Genomic DNA, 21,508 nt, shown 5'->3' on the forward strand with positions numbered 1-21,508 from the left:
GGAACATGAAAGCTATTGGAATAAGACCCTTAAGCTTAAAAGGAGTTAAAATAGATAGAAGCATTAGGGACCTTTTTTCCGGATGGCTTGAATGAAAAGTGATTTGATCAAAGGAGGACAAGATGGCTGATTGTTTTTTGTGTATATGTCATTAGTATATTACACCAGGGTAATTAAGTGAATAAAATAGAATTGGAATACAAGATGGAGCTGGTGAACCCGTGCATGCCAGTATCGCTGGCATCTCCTACCCTAAGCCTAACCCTAATTGTTGCTGTAGGGCATAGAATTGAATGACAGGCACATTCATTTCTACTTAATCTAAAAGGTTGATACATTATTATTTTAAATAAAGTGGCAGTGAATTTCAAAGTTAATGAGATAAAATACAAGCTGATTCAACACACTGTCAAGTATGTGTTGTTATGTAAATATTACATTTACTAGTCCTTCGAATTTTCTGGTTTATACTGAGAATTCTGATGGCAAAGCTGGTGATCTTTTTTAAATAAATGATTATTGATTTGTAAGCTTTTTAAATACTAAAACATTAGACTATTACGGGTAAAGTCGCTTAGCACCCCACACCTCTCCATTTCACATCCTCATGTAGAGAGGCTCATTGTTAACCTGAGGCCTCTGAGTCAGTAAGTGGCAGTGGCAATCCTGGTGTGCTGAAGGTGAACTCTATTAGTATAGTAGTAGAGAAAGCCTCCCTCTAATCCAAAGATCTGCTGAATTTGAGTTCTCATGCTGCTGTTGCTGCCATGTCAGGAAGGATGAAAGAGGCTAAGAGAGAGAGCATTGCCTCTGTGTTGTGCTCTGAGCGAGTTCTTCCTGATGACCTGATTTGCCGTGTTACCACAGCCAAATATATTATGCAATTTCAGTCATTTTGAGGTAGGAGAATACAGTTAAGAGAGAAAAACACAGAGGAAGTCCAAAGAAGCGTGACTATTTTGATTTTGGGAGTGGGCTGTGATATAACAAATATATTTAGTAAGTTTATATAGTTTATGATTTCTGTTAACTTCGTACTATAAAACATTCAACATATAATCCAGATTCAGGACAGGTCAGGTTGGGGAGCATTCACTGGTAAGGCACCTTGTCAAATCCACCACATGACGAAACAGCTCAGGATCCTAGTTGGCAACCCCCCAGGCAGACATGAAGACCATTTGACCATTTATCTGCTGCAGCCAGGTGTTACGTGGGCATCCCCTTGGCCTGGTCCAGCCGCTTGGGTACTCAACAATGAGGATCCTGGGAGCCAGATCGCCCTCGGGGAATTGGACCATACAGCTGTAGTGCCGAAACTGACGCGCCCTCAAAAAGCAGGTAATCTCCCTCATTTGGGACTCCATGAGCAACCACCAGTTCGACACAAAGTCAAACCAAAGATACCAAGGATTCTCTGAAGAGACACGATACCGAAGGGGTCCAGTCTTTGTCTCAGGTCACCAGATAGCATCCATGTATTGGAACCATATAGCAAAAATGGAAGCACCAGTACTCAAAAGACTTGGACCTGTGTCCCTTTGCAGAGATATCGGGAATGCCACAGACCCCTTTCCAATGAACTCATGACCACAAGTGCTCTCCCAATTTGTCTCTACTGATGTCTTAGGAAGAGTCACCAGAGACATGAATGTCGCTGCTGAAGTAAGTAAACCTCTCAACGAGGTTGACATTCTCTCCACAGACAGACACACTGCTGATGGCTCTGCCCAAGAAGTCATTAAAGGCTTGGATCTTGGGTTTTATCCTGGACACTCGCAAGACCAGACACTCAGACTCCTCGTTCAGTCTCTCAAGAGCCCCGATCAGAGCCTTCATTGATAGCAGATAATGAGTAAAACACCATATAGTAAATGTAAAATCAGGCAATATAATAATAGTATTACACTTTATTTATATAATACCTATTTTTATAAATAATGTTAACAAAGTGATGTAACCATTATAAGGGATAAAACAAAAAATCATTTCAAAGCAAAAACAAACAAGTTCTAATATTCTTTTAAAAAATGCTAAAATTATCAATAGACATCATTTCATCAGGGAGGATCCTCCAGCATGATATCATAACAGCTAAATGCCGATTCCCCACATTTTAACCTTATCTGTGTATGGCTATATGACAATCTTAGTGACATAGTAAGAACAACAACATTTACTTATATAGCACATTTTCATACAAACAATGTAGCTCAAAAAGTGCTTTACAAGATGAAATAAAAAGAAAGTTAATATATAAAACATAAAGAAGATTAGGCAATAATTATATACAGTATGTAACAAAGAAAAAGGTAAAAGGACAGGAAAAAATGTCACTCATATTATTAGTGTAAGTATTCTCCAAGCAGCATTCTAGATTTTCTGCTACAGTGGAGTGGTGCATTTTGAAAGGCAAGCAAGAAGGGCATTGAAAATAATGCAGCCTGCAATGCACAAGGGCATGAATAAGCTTCTTACAATCTGCTCTGTTGTGTACTTTTGAAATTTATGTAACTGAAAATGTATCATTTTGCAGACATTGCTAATATATCGTTTAAAGTTAAGGTCATGTCACTTGCAGAAATCCTCAGATGACTCTGCAGTTAATGGGTGTATTGATTAATGGGATTAGAATTGGAGTATTGGAGTCAAGTGAGAACTTTGTTTCTTGGTGCAGGAAGAATTGAAACTAAACCTCAGTAAAACTGAGGAACTAGTTATTAACTTTTCACTGCATTGAAGAGCCTCTGTGTCTAGTTACTATTCAGGGAGTCAATGTAGAGTTGGTCTACTCCTACAAGTACTTGGGGGGTCCATATCAATGACAGGCTGGCCACACAGAGAAACTATATAAGAAAGGGCAGAGCAGGCTCATTTTGCTTAGGAGACTGTGTTCCTGAACATCTTCTTCTGGAATGGCCATTGCAATTTTCTATGCTGTGGTGTGCTGGGCTAGTAACATCACTTAAAGCAATGACCACCAAGTCAACCAATTTAAAAGGGCAGGCTCAGATCCCCATGGAAGTCATAGCAGAGCAGAGAATTAACCCAAAACTGAGTGCCACTATGAATAATGCTGTTCCTCCTATCTATCTATCTATCTATCTATCTATCTATCTATCTATCTATCTATCTATCTATCTATCTATCTATCTATCTATCTATCTATCTATCTATCTATCTATCCTTTTTTGTGCAGTAGATACATGGAGAGGCAATTTACAGTATAATGATAGCGAAACAGAATGCCTTTGGACCATGGCAATGTCCTCAAGCTGCTGTAAAACCACATCACTGGATCACCAGGCCACTCTTTTGTGTTGTTTTTCAGGCACTTTAACATAATTAAATATATTTTCTGTCTGTCTCACCATATTGGGGCATAAGCATAAATGTTTTAGCTTAGTATAAAAAGTGTAAAAAGACGTAAAAGTAGATTTCTATGCTTCACCATTAAAATTACATTCTGTTTGTAAATATTTAGCAAGATCAGACTTAATTACATTATATTTAACTTATTCCATGTATACATATGCTATTTAATTGCATATTGTGTAGATCTGCTAAAAGTATAGATTAAACATGAACTGTGCACATTTTTATAATTCCTGTTAAATTCTCATTTACAAATGGTGTGCTATTGATGTTAAACTGTTTTAAATTATTTAGCACATCATATGTGTGAATTATAAACTGCAAAAAGTGTGAAGTTTTTTCCAAGGAAAATAATACAAGGTCCTAGACATTAACCACATGCTACTCATTTTTTTTATTATTATTTTTGCTTCAATTGACACCACACAGTGATCTCTCACTCATTTGTGGATCTGCAAAGCTGGTAATATGTTGTGTTATGTCAATTGTTCTGTTGCTTTCTGTGTTCAGTTTATGAAAGACCATATGCTCATTATTTAATGAGATTTGCAAAACTGCTTCAGTGAATAACATCTCAGTATTTACAAGGATGATTTAAATATTAATGTAGATGTATAGCAGAACTGCTTGTCTAATGAATGTATTGTACTATATAATTTATGTATCTCTTCTCATACTGTCAGTGTTAGTCCAGACATTATGTGTGATAATAATTTTCCTAAATTATTCTACTTATTAATAGCATATAAAATCTTTAATGTATTTTATTATTATTGCGAAGCTAAACCCTTTTGATTTTTGTACTTATAATGTTATTGACCACCATAGTGTTAAATTTACCCAAGCTTTCAACTGGGACTTGGTTCATATTTTATTCATTTGCTAAACATGGCAAGTATTCAATATGACTTCTACTCACATTATGGAGGAGTGTTATCTGTATAATCTATCTCACTCAAACATCAAACTTCATTGAGACATCATTAGCATGACAAAACTAACTTTTAATTTGTTTAGTTCAGTTTAGCACTGCAGTTAGGCATTGCTTGACCTTTGAGCAGAGACAATGAAAGAAAAATGGTAATTGCATAGAATCTAGCTTGCACTAGTGGCCAAGGTTAAAGAAAACAGCCATTTCATTTAATGGCAGGAAATGGCTCTACAATATACAGTATATGATAGTAGGTGATTCATTGCGTAGTGTATATAAGAACAGCGCTACACACACATCAGTAGACTTCTGAGTTGACATGTGGCCTGAAGGCATCACTTGTGGTAGAAGGAATAACAATAAATACGAGAAGAGCAAGCAAACTTCATTCGGAAATCATCACAATCTAGAGTAAAACCTGGGAGCCAAGCAACATGAAAATGTAATACTATTTGCTCTGGCATCACCAAACTACACTACTAAAATGATGCTAGATCCTGTTCACACAAATAATAAGTAAACATCAATATAGTTGGAGTACAATTACTGTGTATCTACTATTTAAACTCAGAAAATTATAAATCAAGTTCGGGGGAAGCCAAAATAATTTGTGGAATTTTTCTTGAATGAAGAGTAAACAGACCATTTATTTTGGCTGAACATCTGGTCAGGTGTTAGTAAAAAGTAAAATAAAGTTTGATATATTTTTTTTTTTCGCTAGCATTGGTTCCTTGTGTAAAAGGCTTTCAATTGGAGCATTTCATTGTCAATATTTTGGTAGCCTTTTTGGTATAAGAAAGCTTTAACATCCAACTTAATAAAACTCCCTGCTAAGAGAATACAGAAAAAGGGCAGAAAAATAGCTTAGCATTACACTATTTACTATTATAGTTCATCGAAATGTTAAACTGTAGCTGATAATGGTACTTCATGTTCAGCATTATCATTTATCACCTATATTATGTCATGTGTAATATGAAAGAGATCTGTTCTGCTGCTGTGTAATATAAAGATGGGTGGTCTAAAAAAAGGAACTATGATCACAGGCCACTGTTGCATATTCACTATCAAAAAATGGCCCTGTGCTTTGTATTTTTAGTCTGCTTTGCACAGAAGATGGTGCAAATCACAAATTGAAGTGTCACTTCAATGAGAGCAATCAGTTACCTTTGTATCTTTATGTAATGTTAAGGAGTGGTTAGAAACTGTTATAGACAAAACAATTTTGTGTTGTTTATCTTATGAAATGTAATTCTCTACATGGAAAGGCCTGCTTTAAGAGATTGTATTATTGACCAGTGCTGCTTCCTGTTTCACAAATCAGGAATCCTGGATCTGCTTATTTTAAGTCATTCGTCACTGAGCATCCACCATCTGAAATGTTGATCAGATTGATTTTTGATTTAAATGTGGAAAAAAATATTTTGTTCTGAGTACTTGTGTGTTTGAATATTAAAATGTTTGCATTTTCTACTTATGCTTGTTTAGTTACTACAGAAATTTGAACAAATTGCCACATTCAAAATTGAATGGAAGGGAGTGGTACAAATCTTCCATTTAGGAATGTTGTTATAAGGGACAAAATAATAGATAGATAGATCATTTGTAATTTTGTGAACTATTCATGTTTTCTTATGTTAGCACTTCTATTATGTCATCTGCAACCTCAATAGCTTTACTGGCAAGACAATACTGTGTGTCCGTGAATTATAAACTGAGTCCAGGAGTTTCAGTGCAGCTAGTAACTCTTATTCTTCTTTCCACTATCATGAAAACAGGCTCTTCATGTTTCCAGTATTACTGAATTTTGAAACTTCATAAGTGCAAAATGTCTGGTATCATGAAAAGGCATTCGTTGTTTTTAGCTTTAACTGAGAAAAATGTTTAAAAAATGTTAAATGTCTTTGGATCATGTCAGTATGTTACTGCCTAATATTTTAGACCATTCTCGGCTTGGTCAAAAATGAAAGCATTTGTAAGATTTTGTATTTCACTTTTATATTTTTGTTGTCAGCTTTGTATGTAATAGTAACAGTATTGCTGTCAGCTTAATGCAGTGCAATTTAATTTAATAAGGAGCCTATTTACTGGCACTATGCTGATGTTAGTCAGCAATAACTAGTTTAAAAAAATATGTGAAGTATTGTTTTAAATGAAAGTATACAGAATTTACGAAGTTTTTACGCCAATAGTAATGCACATCACAGCTATCTGGAATTTTAACTGAACAGTCCAAAGGAAAGGACCTTAATGCTCTTGAGCTATTCTCTAAGTGCTAGTCTTCATGGGACGCTGCAAGTAACTAGTAACTATCTTCTGCTCCATTCTAAATGATGAGCGAAACAAGCCTGAATGACATAATCTGCCTTGAATATGGAAACACAACCTTTTTTTGCATAAATTGTATTTATTTCATTTAAAGTAAACATGATTTACAGAAATAATAAATGTTAGAAGTTACAGAATAAATGTTAATCACAGAAATTACTTTAATGAAGTGTATCACATGGATAGAATTGAACGAATGAAGTGAATGGACATGTAATGCAATAGACTATTTATTTTGGAAAATAATATATTCTCTCTCTATTTTTCTTCCTTTTACAGTCAAAGACATACACATGTAGTTCACAAGGAAAATTGTTAAGTTTTACAATTGATTTTGCAACTGGTTTTACTTGCATTGAAAACAGCACAAAGGTAAGTCTAATCCATGATATCATAGCTTTTTTTGGCATATGCTGCTTATACTGTACATTTTAAAATTGCACAAAGGGAATCTATGTAAATAATTTGCATGTATATAAAATCATTTTCTCCAAAACATAAAGAATAGATAAAGAATATAAATGCTAGAGTATAAGGGCTAAATTAATGCTAACTAAGGCTGAGATGTACTCTGGGTGCCAACCAAGAAGTCACATTATTGGTAAAATAATAAGTAAAATAATAAGACTAAAGTCTTTTGAGATATGTTTTCATTCATTTTTGAAAACTACAGATGAAATAAACCTTTCAGATTATAATGTGGGGCCGGAGCTAAGATTTGATAACCAATAAATTAACAGCACTAGCAGACCATCCATCCATCCATCCATCCATGGTCCTCACCTTGGTATAATCTTGTTCAAGATGTGTACAGGCCAGATGTCCTTGCAGTCCAGTAGGACAAAGCTAGGAAGCTGAGACTGATGTGGGCCATGACTGGCTGGTACCAGTAAAGGGAGATCAAGACTGATGTCACTCAGAGGTTTGTTGGCTTCTGCTTTCTGAATGAGCAGACAAAAGCCAGAATCCAGCAGTCAGGGCAGAAGTTCAGATTGTCATATCAAGAGATGACCAATATCTGGATTAGAAACTGCATTGAATTTATTTAAAATGTTTAAGATGGATTAATTATAAAAATATATATTTAAATCAATTTGGCCAAAACGGTTTAAGAAAAAAATGTTTTTCTTGGCCATAAAGACTGATATTATGAGCAGTTTCACAATTAAAAATTTAATGTGTGTTGCCTTCTAGGCTCCTAAACTAAGCAAGTACATTGCGTTCATCAAAAAAGTTTTCAAGATATGAATATGTAGTTTTTTGCTTAAGGCAGCCAATCAGCATCTCTGGCTTTGACTAAACGAAGCACTCAGATACCTAAGCTATAAATACTTAGACACACTGCAACACCAGAGAGATTTTTTTTTTACTTTAAACAGACACCAAATAATTGGAGAAAGCAAACACAAACTGTTCCTATTTCTGTCAGACATTGACATCATCAGTCCCCGCTTCTCACCTACACTCCCTGTTTTTTCTTGAACACTTTTTATTCTTCCAAAATATTAATCTCTCTATCTATCATTGAGTCACTATTCAAACTTGTTCACATAGTCACTTATAATGTCAGAATGTGCTCTAAAACATCTGTTTCAGGTGATATTTCGACACATTGCACTTTCAATTGCTATTTTATCAGAACGTTCAACATACACATAATGAAGCTTTACGGTTTTCCTCAATGACCAGATATTAGTGTCCAATAATTTAAATTAAATGCCTGAGACCTCGTACAATATTGGAGCAAACCCACTAATGGCAGCCTGTTTCCCAGCACAGCTACTAAGTAAAACAACATGCTATAATTAAAGGCTTTAGTGTACAGTACCCACTTGTAAATAAAGAACAACTGAACTGGTGTAAATGAACGGTCAAGAGCATCAAGATAGTAAATGAAAATAGAATAAAAATATAGATTGTGCTTCATTGTTATAGACACAAGAGGGATAAGGAGAGTCTTTTAACCAATATCTGAAAGAGCCTACCAATAGAGCATCATGAGTAGACTTAGGGAGATATTTGAATAAAAAAGGAAGCATACAGCTAAATGGCTTATTTGATTTTTCCATGAATCAGCATCATGTGCATGATACCAAAATAATGAGAGAATGGATTGTCAACTTTCAGCTTCCTGACAAGAGAGTGGCTATTGTGCTAATCAGCTTTCAGGTCCCCTAAACAAAAAACAAAATGAATGCAGCTAGTTTTGAAGTAAAGGATCAATGCCACTTCCAGTAACGGAACCAGTCCCTACTTATAGATGCAGCCAGAATCCAGCTAGCAGTTACAAATATAAAATGAATGTCCATTTGATTGCCTTCTTGTCTGAAGGAGTCTTTACAGAGGTGTCAGCTCAGCTCTGATTTATACCTTTGTTATCAGATGAAGTAAAGGGCTGACCAAAGTGTTAGTATGAGCTGCAGATCAGCCATTCACTCTGGAATGCAGATGGTGGGATACAGCTGAATTTCTGCATCCCTGTTAAATCTGCTGTCTTAATGGGCCTTGTACCACTGAAAGCCTAACAAATTGGGCAATGGCCAGTTTGTTGTAAAATGTACAGAATGACTTTACAAATGGATAAAAATAGACACTCTTAAAAACTTAAAATGAAAAGTTTATTATAAAACATTGCTCATATTACTTCTCTATTGGCATAACTGCTAGACTTTTCTGCAGTTAATCACAGTAAAGAGATCATGAGTTTGTGCCCCGGGTACTCCCTGTGTGGAAGTGCTTTGAGTAATGAGAGAAGCCTTATATAAATGTAAAGAATTATTATTATTATTATTAGTTTCAGCTAACACTATATAACTTATATAATAATACGTTATTCCAAGGAAGTTTGGTTTTTATGTGTTTGGTGTCTGAATGTTTGGTTTGCAGTTTGGGCTACAATGTTTTGGTTTTGTTTAACATCTTTTCTTTGACCTCTGCTCATTTTGACACTGTTTCCCTCTTCTTTTCAATTACTTAAATTCTGCCTTCAAGTCTGACAAATTCTAACCAGATAGCTTGCAACCCAAATAAATTAAAAAGGCAAAAATAAAAAACACAATGAGGATCCGAAGAACACTGTTGCAAAAGCAACTAATGCCTTAGGAAGGGTTTGCAAAGACAGTGCTAATATGTGTATGTTTTCTATGTGTTTAGGCGTTTTCATGCACTTGATGTGTGTTCATGTCATATAGATAGATAGATAGATAGATAGATAGATAGATAGATAGATAGATAGATAGATACTTTATTAATCCCAAGGGAAAATTCACATAGTAATGTTAAATGCTGACATTTTGTTGAGCTGTGTGAGACGTGTTTTGGGGTGGGTGTTCTGCTTGATATCTGGTCATGCCTGTTTTGCCAATTATAATGCAAATTGTGGCAATTTTTATCCTGAAAATACATTGGTGACAGACACAATATTTGGCAAATACATTCACAGAAATGTGCACATTTATTTAATTGCATACAGACAAATAAATTAATTTTTACATTGTTTGTATTAGAAAGCCTACTAATATTCTCACTCATTCAAGGGGAGGAAAGATCCCCAATTACATTACCAATGTCTTTAACAACATTTGACAAATCACCTTAAAGAATTGTATTACCGGCTACAGAACTCCCACCAGAAATCTTCAATACATCTTCTCTCTAGGTAAAAATGATGTAGACGTTGCAAAGTCTAAACTTTCTTTAAGTATGAATTTACATATGATAGTCTCTTCTCATTTACCAATTAGATGCATCCATTTTTAAACTTTCAGTAAAATCTACAAAAGTTGCAAAGGTATTAAACTTCAACAATAACATTTCAATAATAATGTAGTTCCTTAGAATGCTGCAGAAAAATAAAAATAAAACTTGATCAATCTAAATCACTGTAAAATGTGAAATTACATTCTTTTTTCAAAGTAACCCCCTCTGCCGCACTCCAGGGGCCTCATGTATAACGCCGTGCGTAGAATTCGCACTATAACATGGCGTAAGCACAAAAGCCAATATGTGCTTATGCACAAAAAAATCCAGATGCAGGAATCTGTGCATATTCCAACTTCCACGTTCTTATGCTACAAAAATCCCAGTCAGCGTGAAAACTAACGCTCGTGCACGTGCTTTATGCAACGCCCAAACTCCTCCCAGAATTACGCCTCTTTGAATATGCAAATCATTATAAATCGCCCTTAAGTGCAGCCTTCTGTGAAAAGACAATTGGAAAAGCACGGGGGAAAATATAAGAATTTCAGCCAATACCAAGTGGAGGCAAAGGAAAAACATACGTACTATTTGTTTAATTAAACCGTGGTATAATCAACAAAAGGAAGTTGATCGAGTGACATAGCGTGTTGGAGAAACTTGAAAGGTCACATTCACAAAATCGGAAATAAAAAAGAAGTCGCCGTGAAAGGCGAGTTGTAGCTCACTGTCTGAGTGTCATATGAAAGCTTATTAGGGTACAGAGAAAAAATACCTCTATTTTATATACCTCTATAATGCTCTGTGTGTGAATCACTACGTGCTTCTTAAACCGGCTCTCTTCCTCCGACAGAACACAGAACCCATTACATTCATGATATTACAGCTCTCTGAATAACTAAAATGCTGAGATGTATACGTGATATCATTTTCATGATGATAGTTAAAGCACGTTATTAAACATGGGTTTGACGGCACAGTGATTGTGTGCGACCTTCGATGAAATTATATATTGCAGCAGTACTCATGGCCTCTGTGTCCAATAGAGAAAGTCCAATGTCAATATGTTAGCTTATGCACGGTGGATGGCCACGTCTGTTGCGGACACTGCATAGCTGCCTCGTGCTCATGACACAAGCGTTTAACTTTTGTCGAAATTTGCCGTTGCGTTTTTAGCTGTGTCGTTATTTTCTCTTTCTGTTTTATATTCAATATACTGTATATTGGTGTGGCCGCCCCTGCAGTCCTTGCTTTTCTTTCTCCAAGTAACCGAATGCCACACAATCAGCTCTGTAATAGACGTTAAGCCACCAGCTTAGAGCGCCGATTCTTCAAAACATTTAAGGAACATTGAAATATCTTCGTAGTACATGTTTAATTATTCTGTCCTTCACGCCAGTCCCAGTGAAGAATATAGATTTTTTAAATGAAGTTAAAGTTTTATCTGTATAATATAATAAACATATTTTGCTGCATTTCATCTTAAAAATGATATCGTCATCATATGTGAATACGCGCTTTATACAGTGGCGCAGGTTGTGTAATATTATAACTGTAGTGCAAGTTTACAGTGAGGTAATAGTACTTATAAGTACAAACAGTTCTACAAGGAGCAATTGATTGAGTGCATTTAAAGTTCTTGGGATGAAACTGTTTCTGAACCGCAAGGTCCGTACAGTAAAGGCTTTGAAACGTTTTGCCATGGCTGAGACAGCGTGTTCTTGAAGCTGTATACCGATAATTCTCTTTCCGATCAGCTGCTGCTGTGATTCACACTCAGATACAGTGATAAAAATACTCCGAGTGGTGCAGTGTGAGTAATATGGAAAAAGATGATCCGCTGTGGCAACTCCTAACGGGAGCAGCTGAAAGAAGAAGAAGCATGTATTTGGAATACTATGGCTATTCCCTGGACCATTATATTGTTACAAGTTAATTACAATCAGATGCATTACACTAATAAACAATATGCGGTTAGTTTCAGTGTATTTATAAAGCCGTGTCAGGAAAATAAGGAGTAACCACACAGGAACAGTTGCATTGCTTTGATGCTGGGTGCCGCCAGTCTGTACAACCGAGCGGAGAACTTGCGTACAACAAGGTATGAGGTACCGTGGAAAAGTGTGTGGCTTTACGCCAAGTGTAGGTTTTATACATAACGATTTGAACGTGGAAAAGTTCTTATGCAACATTTCTGTGTGTACGCACCATTTATACATGAGGCCCCAGGTGTCAACAATGGCTGTTTGGCAAAGCAAATCCTCAACTCCCATGTGATAAACTGCAGCACCTTGAGTCCTGAAGTCCTAAGAACAATTCCATTCAGCTTCATAGTCTCATCTTCAGGTTCAAGCAGCATCGGGTCATAGCACCTGTGTAACCTCAGTCTCACGTTGTCATCTATAATTGTGGTTTATGTGCAGAGAGAGGCCACAAAAGGGGGTTCATCCAACACATCTGTAAATCTTTATTACACTGTACAGTAATACAAAATATTTACAGGGTCACATTACCTGCACGCTTTGTAATATAAAATATATTACATTTAAATATTAAAGCAACAATTATTATTAACAATTAAAAAACTATAAAAAACCAAAAGAAAATCTTGGCTCACAGTGGCCATTACAGAATTAAGAGTGTGCACAGCCCATAGTTGCCAGGTTCCTAAAAAATGTATAGCTCAATGACAGCTTAAAATAGTGAATTAGCCCAAAAAAATAGGTCAATGCCCAAGATAGACAAAAAATGACTGGAAAGCGGGTAGGTACATACCATCAAAGCCATATACCATGACACAAAATGAGATCCTCCATTGGAGATTTTACAAAACTGAAGAACATATACAAGCACAAATAGTAGGGGAAGGGCTGCCAGAGAGATGAAAAAAATGGTAAGAATGATGAGTAAAGAAATGAAAAATAGCCCAAAATAGCATGTTGTTTTTAAAAAAAAACATAACAGGTGAAAGCCCTATTTTTCCGTGGACATCGATCAAAAATAGCCCAATCAGGTGAGAAAAACATGGACTGGGCAACACTGGCCCAGACTTGTGCGTCCATTTTCTCTTTAGGAATGAATATACCATATACATAACAGGGGTTTTGATGATGTTAATTACCAGCTCTGCAATGGCCCTCCTTCTTATTAAAATTAAACTTATCAAAACACTCTTAGGATTTTAACCCTCACAACCTAATTAAAATAACAAAAATATATAAATGAATAAATAATACTGGAAGGCTACCTAAACTCTGTTACGCATGTGCTTAGCCTGACCTGCAGAAAACAACGAAAAGGAATGGGCTGTTGCTAGGGACTGACAAAGGTGGGCTTCCTGTACTGTGATGTTTACAGCTGAAAAACAATAATGGACTATTGGACTCTTCCACGTGCACAGTAGATATGCAGAAAATATGTGGCACTTTACCTTTCTTAAACCACACTACACTTCCCCATACTGAAATTAAAGGGCACCATAGAAAATTCATTTTACTTTTGTTGTGTGAATTCTATGCAAATGCCAAAATAATGCCAGGAACTGTGTAACTGAGTGTATCTATACTAATAAAAGGCAAAGCCCTCACTCACTCACTCACTCACTCATCACTAATTCTCCAACTTCCCGTGTAGGTAGAAGGCTGAAATTTGGCAGGCTCATTCCTTACAGCTTACTTACAAAAGTTGGGCAGGTTTCATTTCGAAATTCTACGCCTAATGGTCATAACTGGAAGGTATTTTTCTCCATTAACTGTAATAGAGTTGAGCTGGAAAGACGTGGGGGGCGGAGTTTCATGTGACATCATCACGCCTCCCACGTAATCACGTGAACTGACTGTCAACGCAGTGCGTAGAAAACCAGGAAGACCTCCAAAAAGCGCTTAAGGAAACATGCATTATATAATTGAGAAGGCAGCGAAACAATAAGAAGCGAGCGAGTGACATATACTACCATATTCATGAGTGCTGCTACCTCGGAAAGAAAGCAAGGTGTAAACCTAAACTTTAAATTAAGTTCATAGACAGGCTACCGCTGGCGTTTCACATGCCCACAGGTAATGCGGGATACAAGTTTAATGAGAGGACGAGGATATAAACGAGTTTTGATCACTTTGTAACTAAGTTAAAATTGTAGGTGAAGGGGTGTGCTTATGCAAATTCGAGACTGTGTTTGTGGGGATTGACAGTTAAGGCGGGTGGGGGAGTCACGTCATCATCTCCCCTCCCATTCATCTTATTTCGCTCTGAGCTGAGCTCAGCTAACGCCATCTTCGAAGCAACTTCGTCAGACTGCCACCAAATACTCACAGAAAAATCCACAAGTTAATACACACGCTGTCTCTAGAGTTTCTCCACACTGAATCCTCCAGGCACTACTTACAAAAGGTCACATTGACAATCGTGTTACGTTATTTTTAAAATCTTTCCTTTTCTTAGCACAAGCACAGCTGAGAAGCTTCGATGCATGTGCTCCATAACGCGTTAAAAATAATGCATTTAATCACACTTTGCATTACAAGCAAAGGGAGCTTTTGTCAATGCATGATTTCCTGGTACACCGATTACATTGATCAGCGCATCCCGATTCATTTTACCCTCGCACCACCTTAGTTTGAGAAGAAGTATGAAAAATATGAGGTTAACACAGAAAAACAGATCACCAATTCAAGCTTTATGAATAATCGATTCGCCATCAATAATTGTTTTGGTAAAGCCATCCTCCTTCCATTTTATAATTTTTCCGCCACTAGCCATGATTAAATGAACGGTAAAAAGTAAGAGCAAAGCGAGGGTGACTTATTTAGGCAGGCATATATATGACAGCAACACTCATGACAATGTCAATCATGTTACGTTATTATTAAAATGTTTCCTTTTCTTTTCATTACTTCTTTAACACACTACTTCTCCGCTGCGGCGGGGTATTTTGCTATATATATATATGAATGACCTCCAAAGAGCTGAGACTTTTGATATCATGAACGTGTCTGCAAAACTGGGGTCTCCTGCCCAGCAAAAGTCGAGCAGCCAGCGCGTGCATAGCTGTGCCGGCCTTTGAGACGCTGACTGCGCTTCTGCCTTAAGTCAAAGTGAGCACTTTTAATTTTTTTCATCCTCCCCCTGCACTATAGCCCAGACAAGTGCAAACACGGGACCCTATTTCTACACCACGGCAAAATAATATTAAGGCGATTCACGCTTTCTTTTGCACGATATCGATTATGAGGTCCTCAGCTCGGATTATGAAGACACGCACAGGAGTGGAGGACTGACAGTGCCATCACAGCCGATTAATGGCGGGACGTCTCACCAGTCTACACAAGACCCACCGCGACTGTCCACAAAAGGCAATCATAACGTCAGCGAACACATCTCTCTATACTATATAAAAGAAAAAGGCAACTTTCCTTTCTTTACACCTTTTTCCTTTTATCCCAAACCAAAGCCTTTCTCTCTTAACACTGCAGAGGACACAAAACTAATTTTCTTTAAATGCCGGTAAGGCACATTACCAGAGGCACAAATTTGAACGTTCACATAGAAAATGTAATTTCAATGTACCTGTACTTCTTAAAACGTTAATGTTTTACTGTTTAATAACTTATAGACTATAATTTATTATTTTTCCCTTGCACTCAGTGACCAAACCTATACACACACATATAGACACATACAAACATACACACAAGTATATGTATGTGTTTATATATACACACACACACACACACACATACATACATACACACATATATATAATTTGTGTGTGTGTATGTATGTATGTGTATGTATATATAATGTAGATAGGTATGTATGTATGTATATATATATATATATATATATATATGTATATGTAGATATGTATATAGATATGTAGATATGAAGATATGTATGTGTATATATGTATATATATATATATGTATGTATGTATGTATGTATGTATGTATGTGTGTGTGTGTGTGTGTGTGTGTGTATATATATGACAGCAGCAATCCAAGCTGTGAGAAAACAGTAAAAAGGAGGCGTGTCAGACATCGTGGTACATTTTTTGATGCAGCTACCGAAAACAACTTCGTGACGCTGCTGCCAAATACACAAAACAATTACTTTGACAATCATGTTACATTATTTTTAAAATGTTTCCTTACATCCTTTCCTGACATCGCTGCGAAGCGTGGGTATTTTGCTATATATATATATATCACAGCGACACTCATAACAGTGACAAAACAATTACATTGACAATCATGTTATGTTATTTTCAAAATGTTTCCTTTTCTTTCTCTTTCCTTCTTTAACACACTACTTCTCCGCTGTGAAGCGGGTATATATATATAGATAGATAGATATATATATATATATAGATAGATATGAGAACAACATATACTGTATATATATAGATAGATAGGTAGATATATATATATATATAGATAGATAGATAGATAGATAGATAGATAGATAGATAGATAGATAGATAGATAGATAGATATGAGAACAACACTCATATCAATGACAAAACAATTACATTAACAACCATGTTACGTTATTTTTAAAATTTTTCCTTTTCTTTTTCGTACCTTCTTTAACACACTACTTCTCCGCTGCAAAGCGCGGGTATTCTGCTAGTCCTAAATAAAGGTCACTGCAGCCTTATTGACTACAGCACATTAGGGATATAACTTTCTGTTTTCAATCAACTACCCTCAGAGCCCCATAAAAATGTAATTTTTGTGTTATTTTTCATCCAGGCATCACCAGACATCAATAGTAAAGTGATAATGGTCCTGATGAAAAAGAATATTTTTCATTTCTGTTGTTAAAAATGATAGTATTTAATTTCTGACACAGGAATTATCTTGGCAATGAAAAAAATAACTGCTGAAAAGAAATGGTCTACTGTTCAAAATCAAACACCCAAATATCTAAAAAATTATTATGGAGAATCCACAAGTACAAAATAAAAAACAATAATATGGCCCCATTTGTGGTGTAGTATGTTGTACAGTAACAGAAAGAACACCTGCCAGATTTTCTGTAAAGCTAGGGTGTGTGGATTTTTGTTAATGTCAAATTTTTTCTGGAAAACTATATTGTTAGTGTGTGTAGCATCAAAGAAGCATACAGCAATTCATTAAATCTTATACCTGTATATGCTAAACACAATTTTTGTCTGTAACAAAAACTTTGGTTAAGTTACTATGACAACAACCAAGCATACTGCTTATGAGAAATACTCTTATTGTTAGGTGCTTGCACAGGTACATATTGTATTATCCAACTAATTTTCTTAACTGAGTGTCTGTAGCCCATGGCAATGAAACAATTATTAAAAGTGGCTAAAATCCTAGAATTCTTATTAGTTTCCTTTATATTATTAACGGTAAATACAAACAAGGGGCTTTTTAAAGTCATTGGAAAAATCTATACAACAAAAATCATAGAAAAAAATAGCAATTAAAACTAGAATCCCTGAAGCCTATGAAAAAACTTGCAATCCCGGCCCAAGTTAAATCCCTTCACACCTCTCCATCAACATCTTTTGTTTTATAGATGTGTCGAGCAGCACAAGTAGCAAGCAGCCTGCTATTCCAGTCACCCCCAAGACCGCGACACAACTCTGTTTGGCACCAGAAGTAAAATGGGACTTCCACCTGCAGCTAAAGTCACTTTAGTATGTGAGCGATTCGCCATGCTAGTGTTTAGATCTGGCGGTGCCATGCTGACGGTGTATATGCCCAAAAAAAAAGCTTTCTGTTGTTACGGTTCTGCCTTTGTCCAGAAACACTCCATAAGCTTTATGACCACATACTTGGAAAGTCATTGCCTTGGGTTGTAACTCAAAAGATAGTTCTTGAAAAAATGTTGGCAGATGTCCGAAATTGCAGCAAATCTCTTTTTTCACATATTCTGCACGGGTGTCTTTGTTGTCAAAGCACAAATGCTGTATGGTAGTCTGATAGCAGTCATAGGACATTGTTTCTTTGATTGCCGGAACAACAAATAGTTCTGAGCAGGCGTCGGCCTCAGCAGCAACTGTGGTCATCGCTGCTGTTGTGTAAAGAATGGAGATAAATGTCATCAACTTAGAGAGGGAGAGGCAAGTTCGTTGTACCACGTAAATGTCACTGACAGAATATAAACTGAATAACTTTTACAGGTAGCCAAAATTTACACCGGTGTTACAGACTAAAATCAAATGTATTTTTTTATTATATTATAGTAGTAACAATAGCAGCAGCTCAATACATGGAGCGCCAAGACTCGAACCCAGTACCTTTGGGTTAAAAGGCAGCAGTTCTTACCTCTTACCTGTTAACTGACATTCAACTTGGGTTTTTAACTCATTGACCGCAACATGTAAATCGAATGATTTTTTTTTTTTTGTTATATTCTAGAACTAGCAAAATACCCGCGCTTCGCAGCGGAGAAGTAGTGTGTTAAAGAAGCAATGAAAAGAAAAGGAAACATTTTGAAAATAACGTAACCTGATTGTCAATGTAATTGTTTTGTCACTGTTGTGAGTGATGAGTGTTGTTGTCATATATATACATATATATATATATATATATATATATATATATATTTACACACACACACATAAACATATATATATATACATATCTATACATATACACATATATACATACATATAATCTACATATATACACACACATATATACACACATATACATACATACACACACATATATACACACAAATACATATATATATATACATACACACACATATATAAACATATATATACATATACATACATATCTACATATATACACACACAGCTATTTCAGTATCAGTGCAATACGCTGTTTGTTAAAACGGTTGACTCCCGCTCTTACGTGCAATAACAAATCAAATCATTCAGTTGTCTTTGCTCATATGTCATTTTAGAGCTGGACGCCTGGCATCTTTTTTTGGCCACAAGTTCGTTTCTGTTTGGTGTGAGGTTCTGTGTTGTGGAGATTCTCAGGATGGATTGCAGGTGCTCATCAGTGAGGCGACTCCTGTGTGCTGTTTTGTTAGTCTTTATCACTGAGAAGAGCTTCTCACACAGATATGTACTACCAAACATGCACAAGGTTCGAGCTGCATGTAGACAGACTTTTTTTGTTCTTCAAAGTCACCAAAGCGCCGTGCAAACTCAGTGCGCAATAACTCTAGCTTCGCAATAACTTGCAGCATCATAAGGTAGACTTGATTAACGCGGTAAGTGTTCGGCAAGGCAGCTGAAGCGCTGCATTATGGGATCTGTAGTTTATTGTGTTACCAGCGCTTCATATACCCGGGCTTTAATAACAATAATCTATACTAATAAAAGGCAAAGCCCTCACTCACTCACTCACTCACTCACTCACTCACATCACTAATTCTCCAACTTCCCGTGTGGGTGGAAGGCTGAAATTTGGCAGGTTCATTCCTTACAGCTTCCTTACAAAAGTTGGGCAGGTTTTATATCGAAATTCTATGCGTAATGGTCATAACTGGAAGCTGTTTTTCTCCATTTACTGTAATGGAGATGAGCTTGAACGCCATGGGGGCGGAGTTTCGTGTGACATCATCACGCCTCCCAAGTAATCACGCAGTACATAGAAAACCAGGAAGACCTCGAAAAAGCGCTGAAGAAAACATGCATTATATAATTGAGAAGGCAGCGAAACAATAAGAAGCGAGCGAGTGACATATACAACCATATTCATGAGTTCTGCTACTTCGGAAACAAAGCACGATGTAAACCTACACGTTAAATTAAGTTCATAGATAGGCTGCCGCTGGCGTTTGTAATTTAGTGCCTGCCCATATAAGGCGTCCGTCAGCGGCAATCCAATAGCAAACTGCCACGGGTAAATATTCACGGGTGAAGGACTGTGTTTATGGAGAGGAAGATGAGATGGTCAGGGTGGTGTTTGACACAAACTCAGCGAAACTGCGAGAGAAAGTTTTAAGTGCCAGGACTAAGGTAACATTAAATACAGCCATGGACATAGCACGAGATGGCACCAGCACAGCTGGGAACCTTCGATGCATGTACACCGGCGGCTCACGTGAACTGGCGCAGTGCACAGATAAAAGCAACAGTTCCAAAGAGCTGAACAAAACCGAATTACACAATTGAAAAGGCAGCAAAAATATGAAGCGTCTGATAAGCATATTCATAAATCCAGCTACTGCGGAAACAAAGCACACGGTGGAAAAGTCAATGTCCCGCTAAAGGAAGACAGTGTTAAAAAAAACCCGTGCATGCAGTGTGTCAGGTCTCAGATAAAGAAGAAGACGAGCTGTTTATTGATGCAGTAAGAAACGAATCGATGAATGAAACCTGTCATCTTTACAGCGATTGACAAACACGGAATGTAACTTGAACACAACACATCCTACAAATACGAACCTGATTGAAAGAAATAATGATAATCAAATCCTTGATGACAGCAACACTCAGTAACACTCACAAACAAATACTGTATATTGACAGTCATGTTACGTTATTTTTAAAATGTTCCCTTTTCTTTTTCTAGCTTTTTAAACACACTACTTCTCCGCTGCAATACGCGGGTATATATATATGTATATATATATCCCGATCTACATACTCCAATAATGGATACTTTATTCGCCATCAATGATTGTTTTGGTAAAGCCATACTCAGTGTATTCATTAGATGAACGGTAAAAAGTAAGAGCGAGGGAGGATGACTTATTGAGGCATGCAAGCAAAACCACAATAGCACGCTGGCTCGATGTACGAAAAATACATCTTTTCAAGTTCTATTTACTCCATATGTGTCAAACTCAAGGCCCGCAGGCAACATCCGGCCCGGCGTGTAATTATATCTGGCCCGAGATCATTTTATATACTGTATTATTGTTATTAATGGCCCGGGATATGAAGCACTGGTAACACAATAAACTACAGATCCCATAATGCAGGGCTTCAGCTGCCTTGCCGAACACTTACCGCGTCACCGCCGTCTCTTCAGTCGTTTCCTTACTTTGCGAAGGAAGTAGCTTTTTTAGAGCTTCTGCACTGTTTTATAAACGAACGATATATAAGAAAGTCCTTTTTCCTTGCTTGCCAACGAAGCAGCCTTTTATTTAATCCACGGGTTCTCCGCTGTTTCATTGTTCATTTATTACGATTTTTATAGTAATTGTGTAGGTTTTATT

At 36.6% G+C, this 21,508-nt stretch overlaps 1 protein-coding gene across 3 annotated transcripts in view; it reads left to right on the forward strand.

Moving 5' to 3' along the window:
* The window catches only part of sntg2 (syntrophin, gamma 2), a 732,424-nt gene that overhangs the window by 704,673 nt on the left and 6,243 nt on the right, over positions 1-21,508 (forward strand). For all 3 annotated transcript variants that reach the window (XM_039747723.1, XM_039747724.1, XM_039747725.1), the window contains one exon: positions 6,914-7,006. In XM_039747723.1, coding sequence (XP_039603657.1) covers positions 6,914-7,006 — 93 coding nt within the window. The remainder of the gene's footprint in view (positions 1-6,913; positions 7,007-21,508) is intronic.

This window comes from Polypterus senegalus, chromosome 3 (assembly GCF_016835505.1).
Source record: "Polypterus senegalus isolate Bchr_013 chromosome 3, ASM1683550v1, whole genome shotgun sequence".
In the NCBI taxonomy this organism is placed as follows: Eukaryota; Metazoa; Chordata; class Cladistia; order Polypteriformes; family Polypteridae; genus Polypterus; species Polypterus senegalus.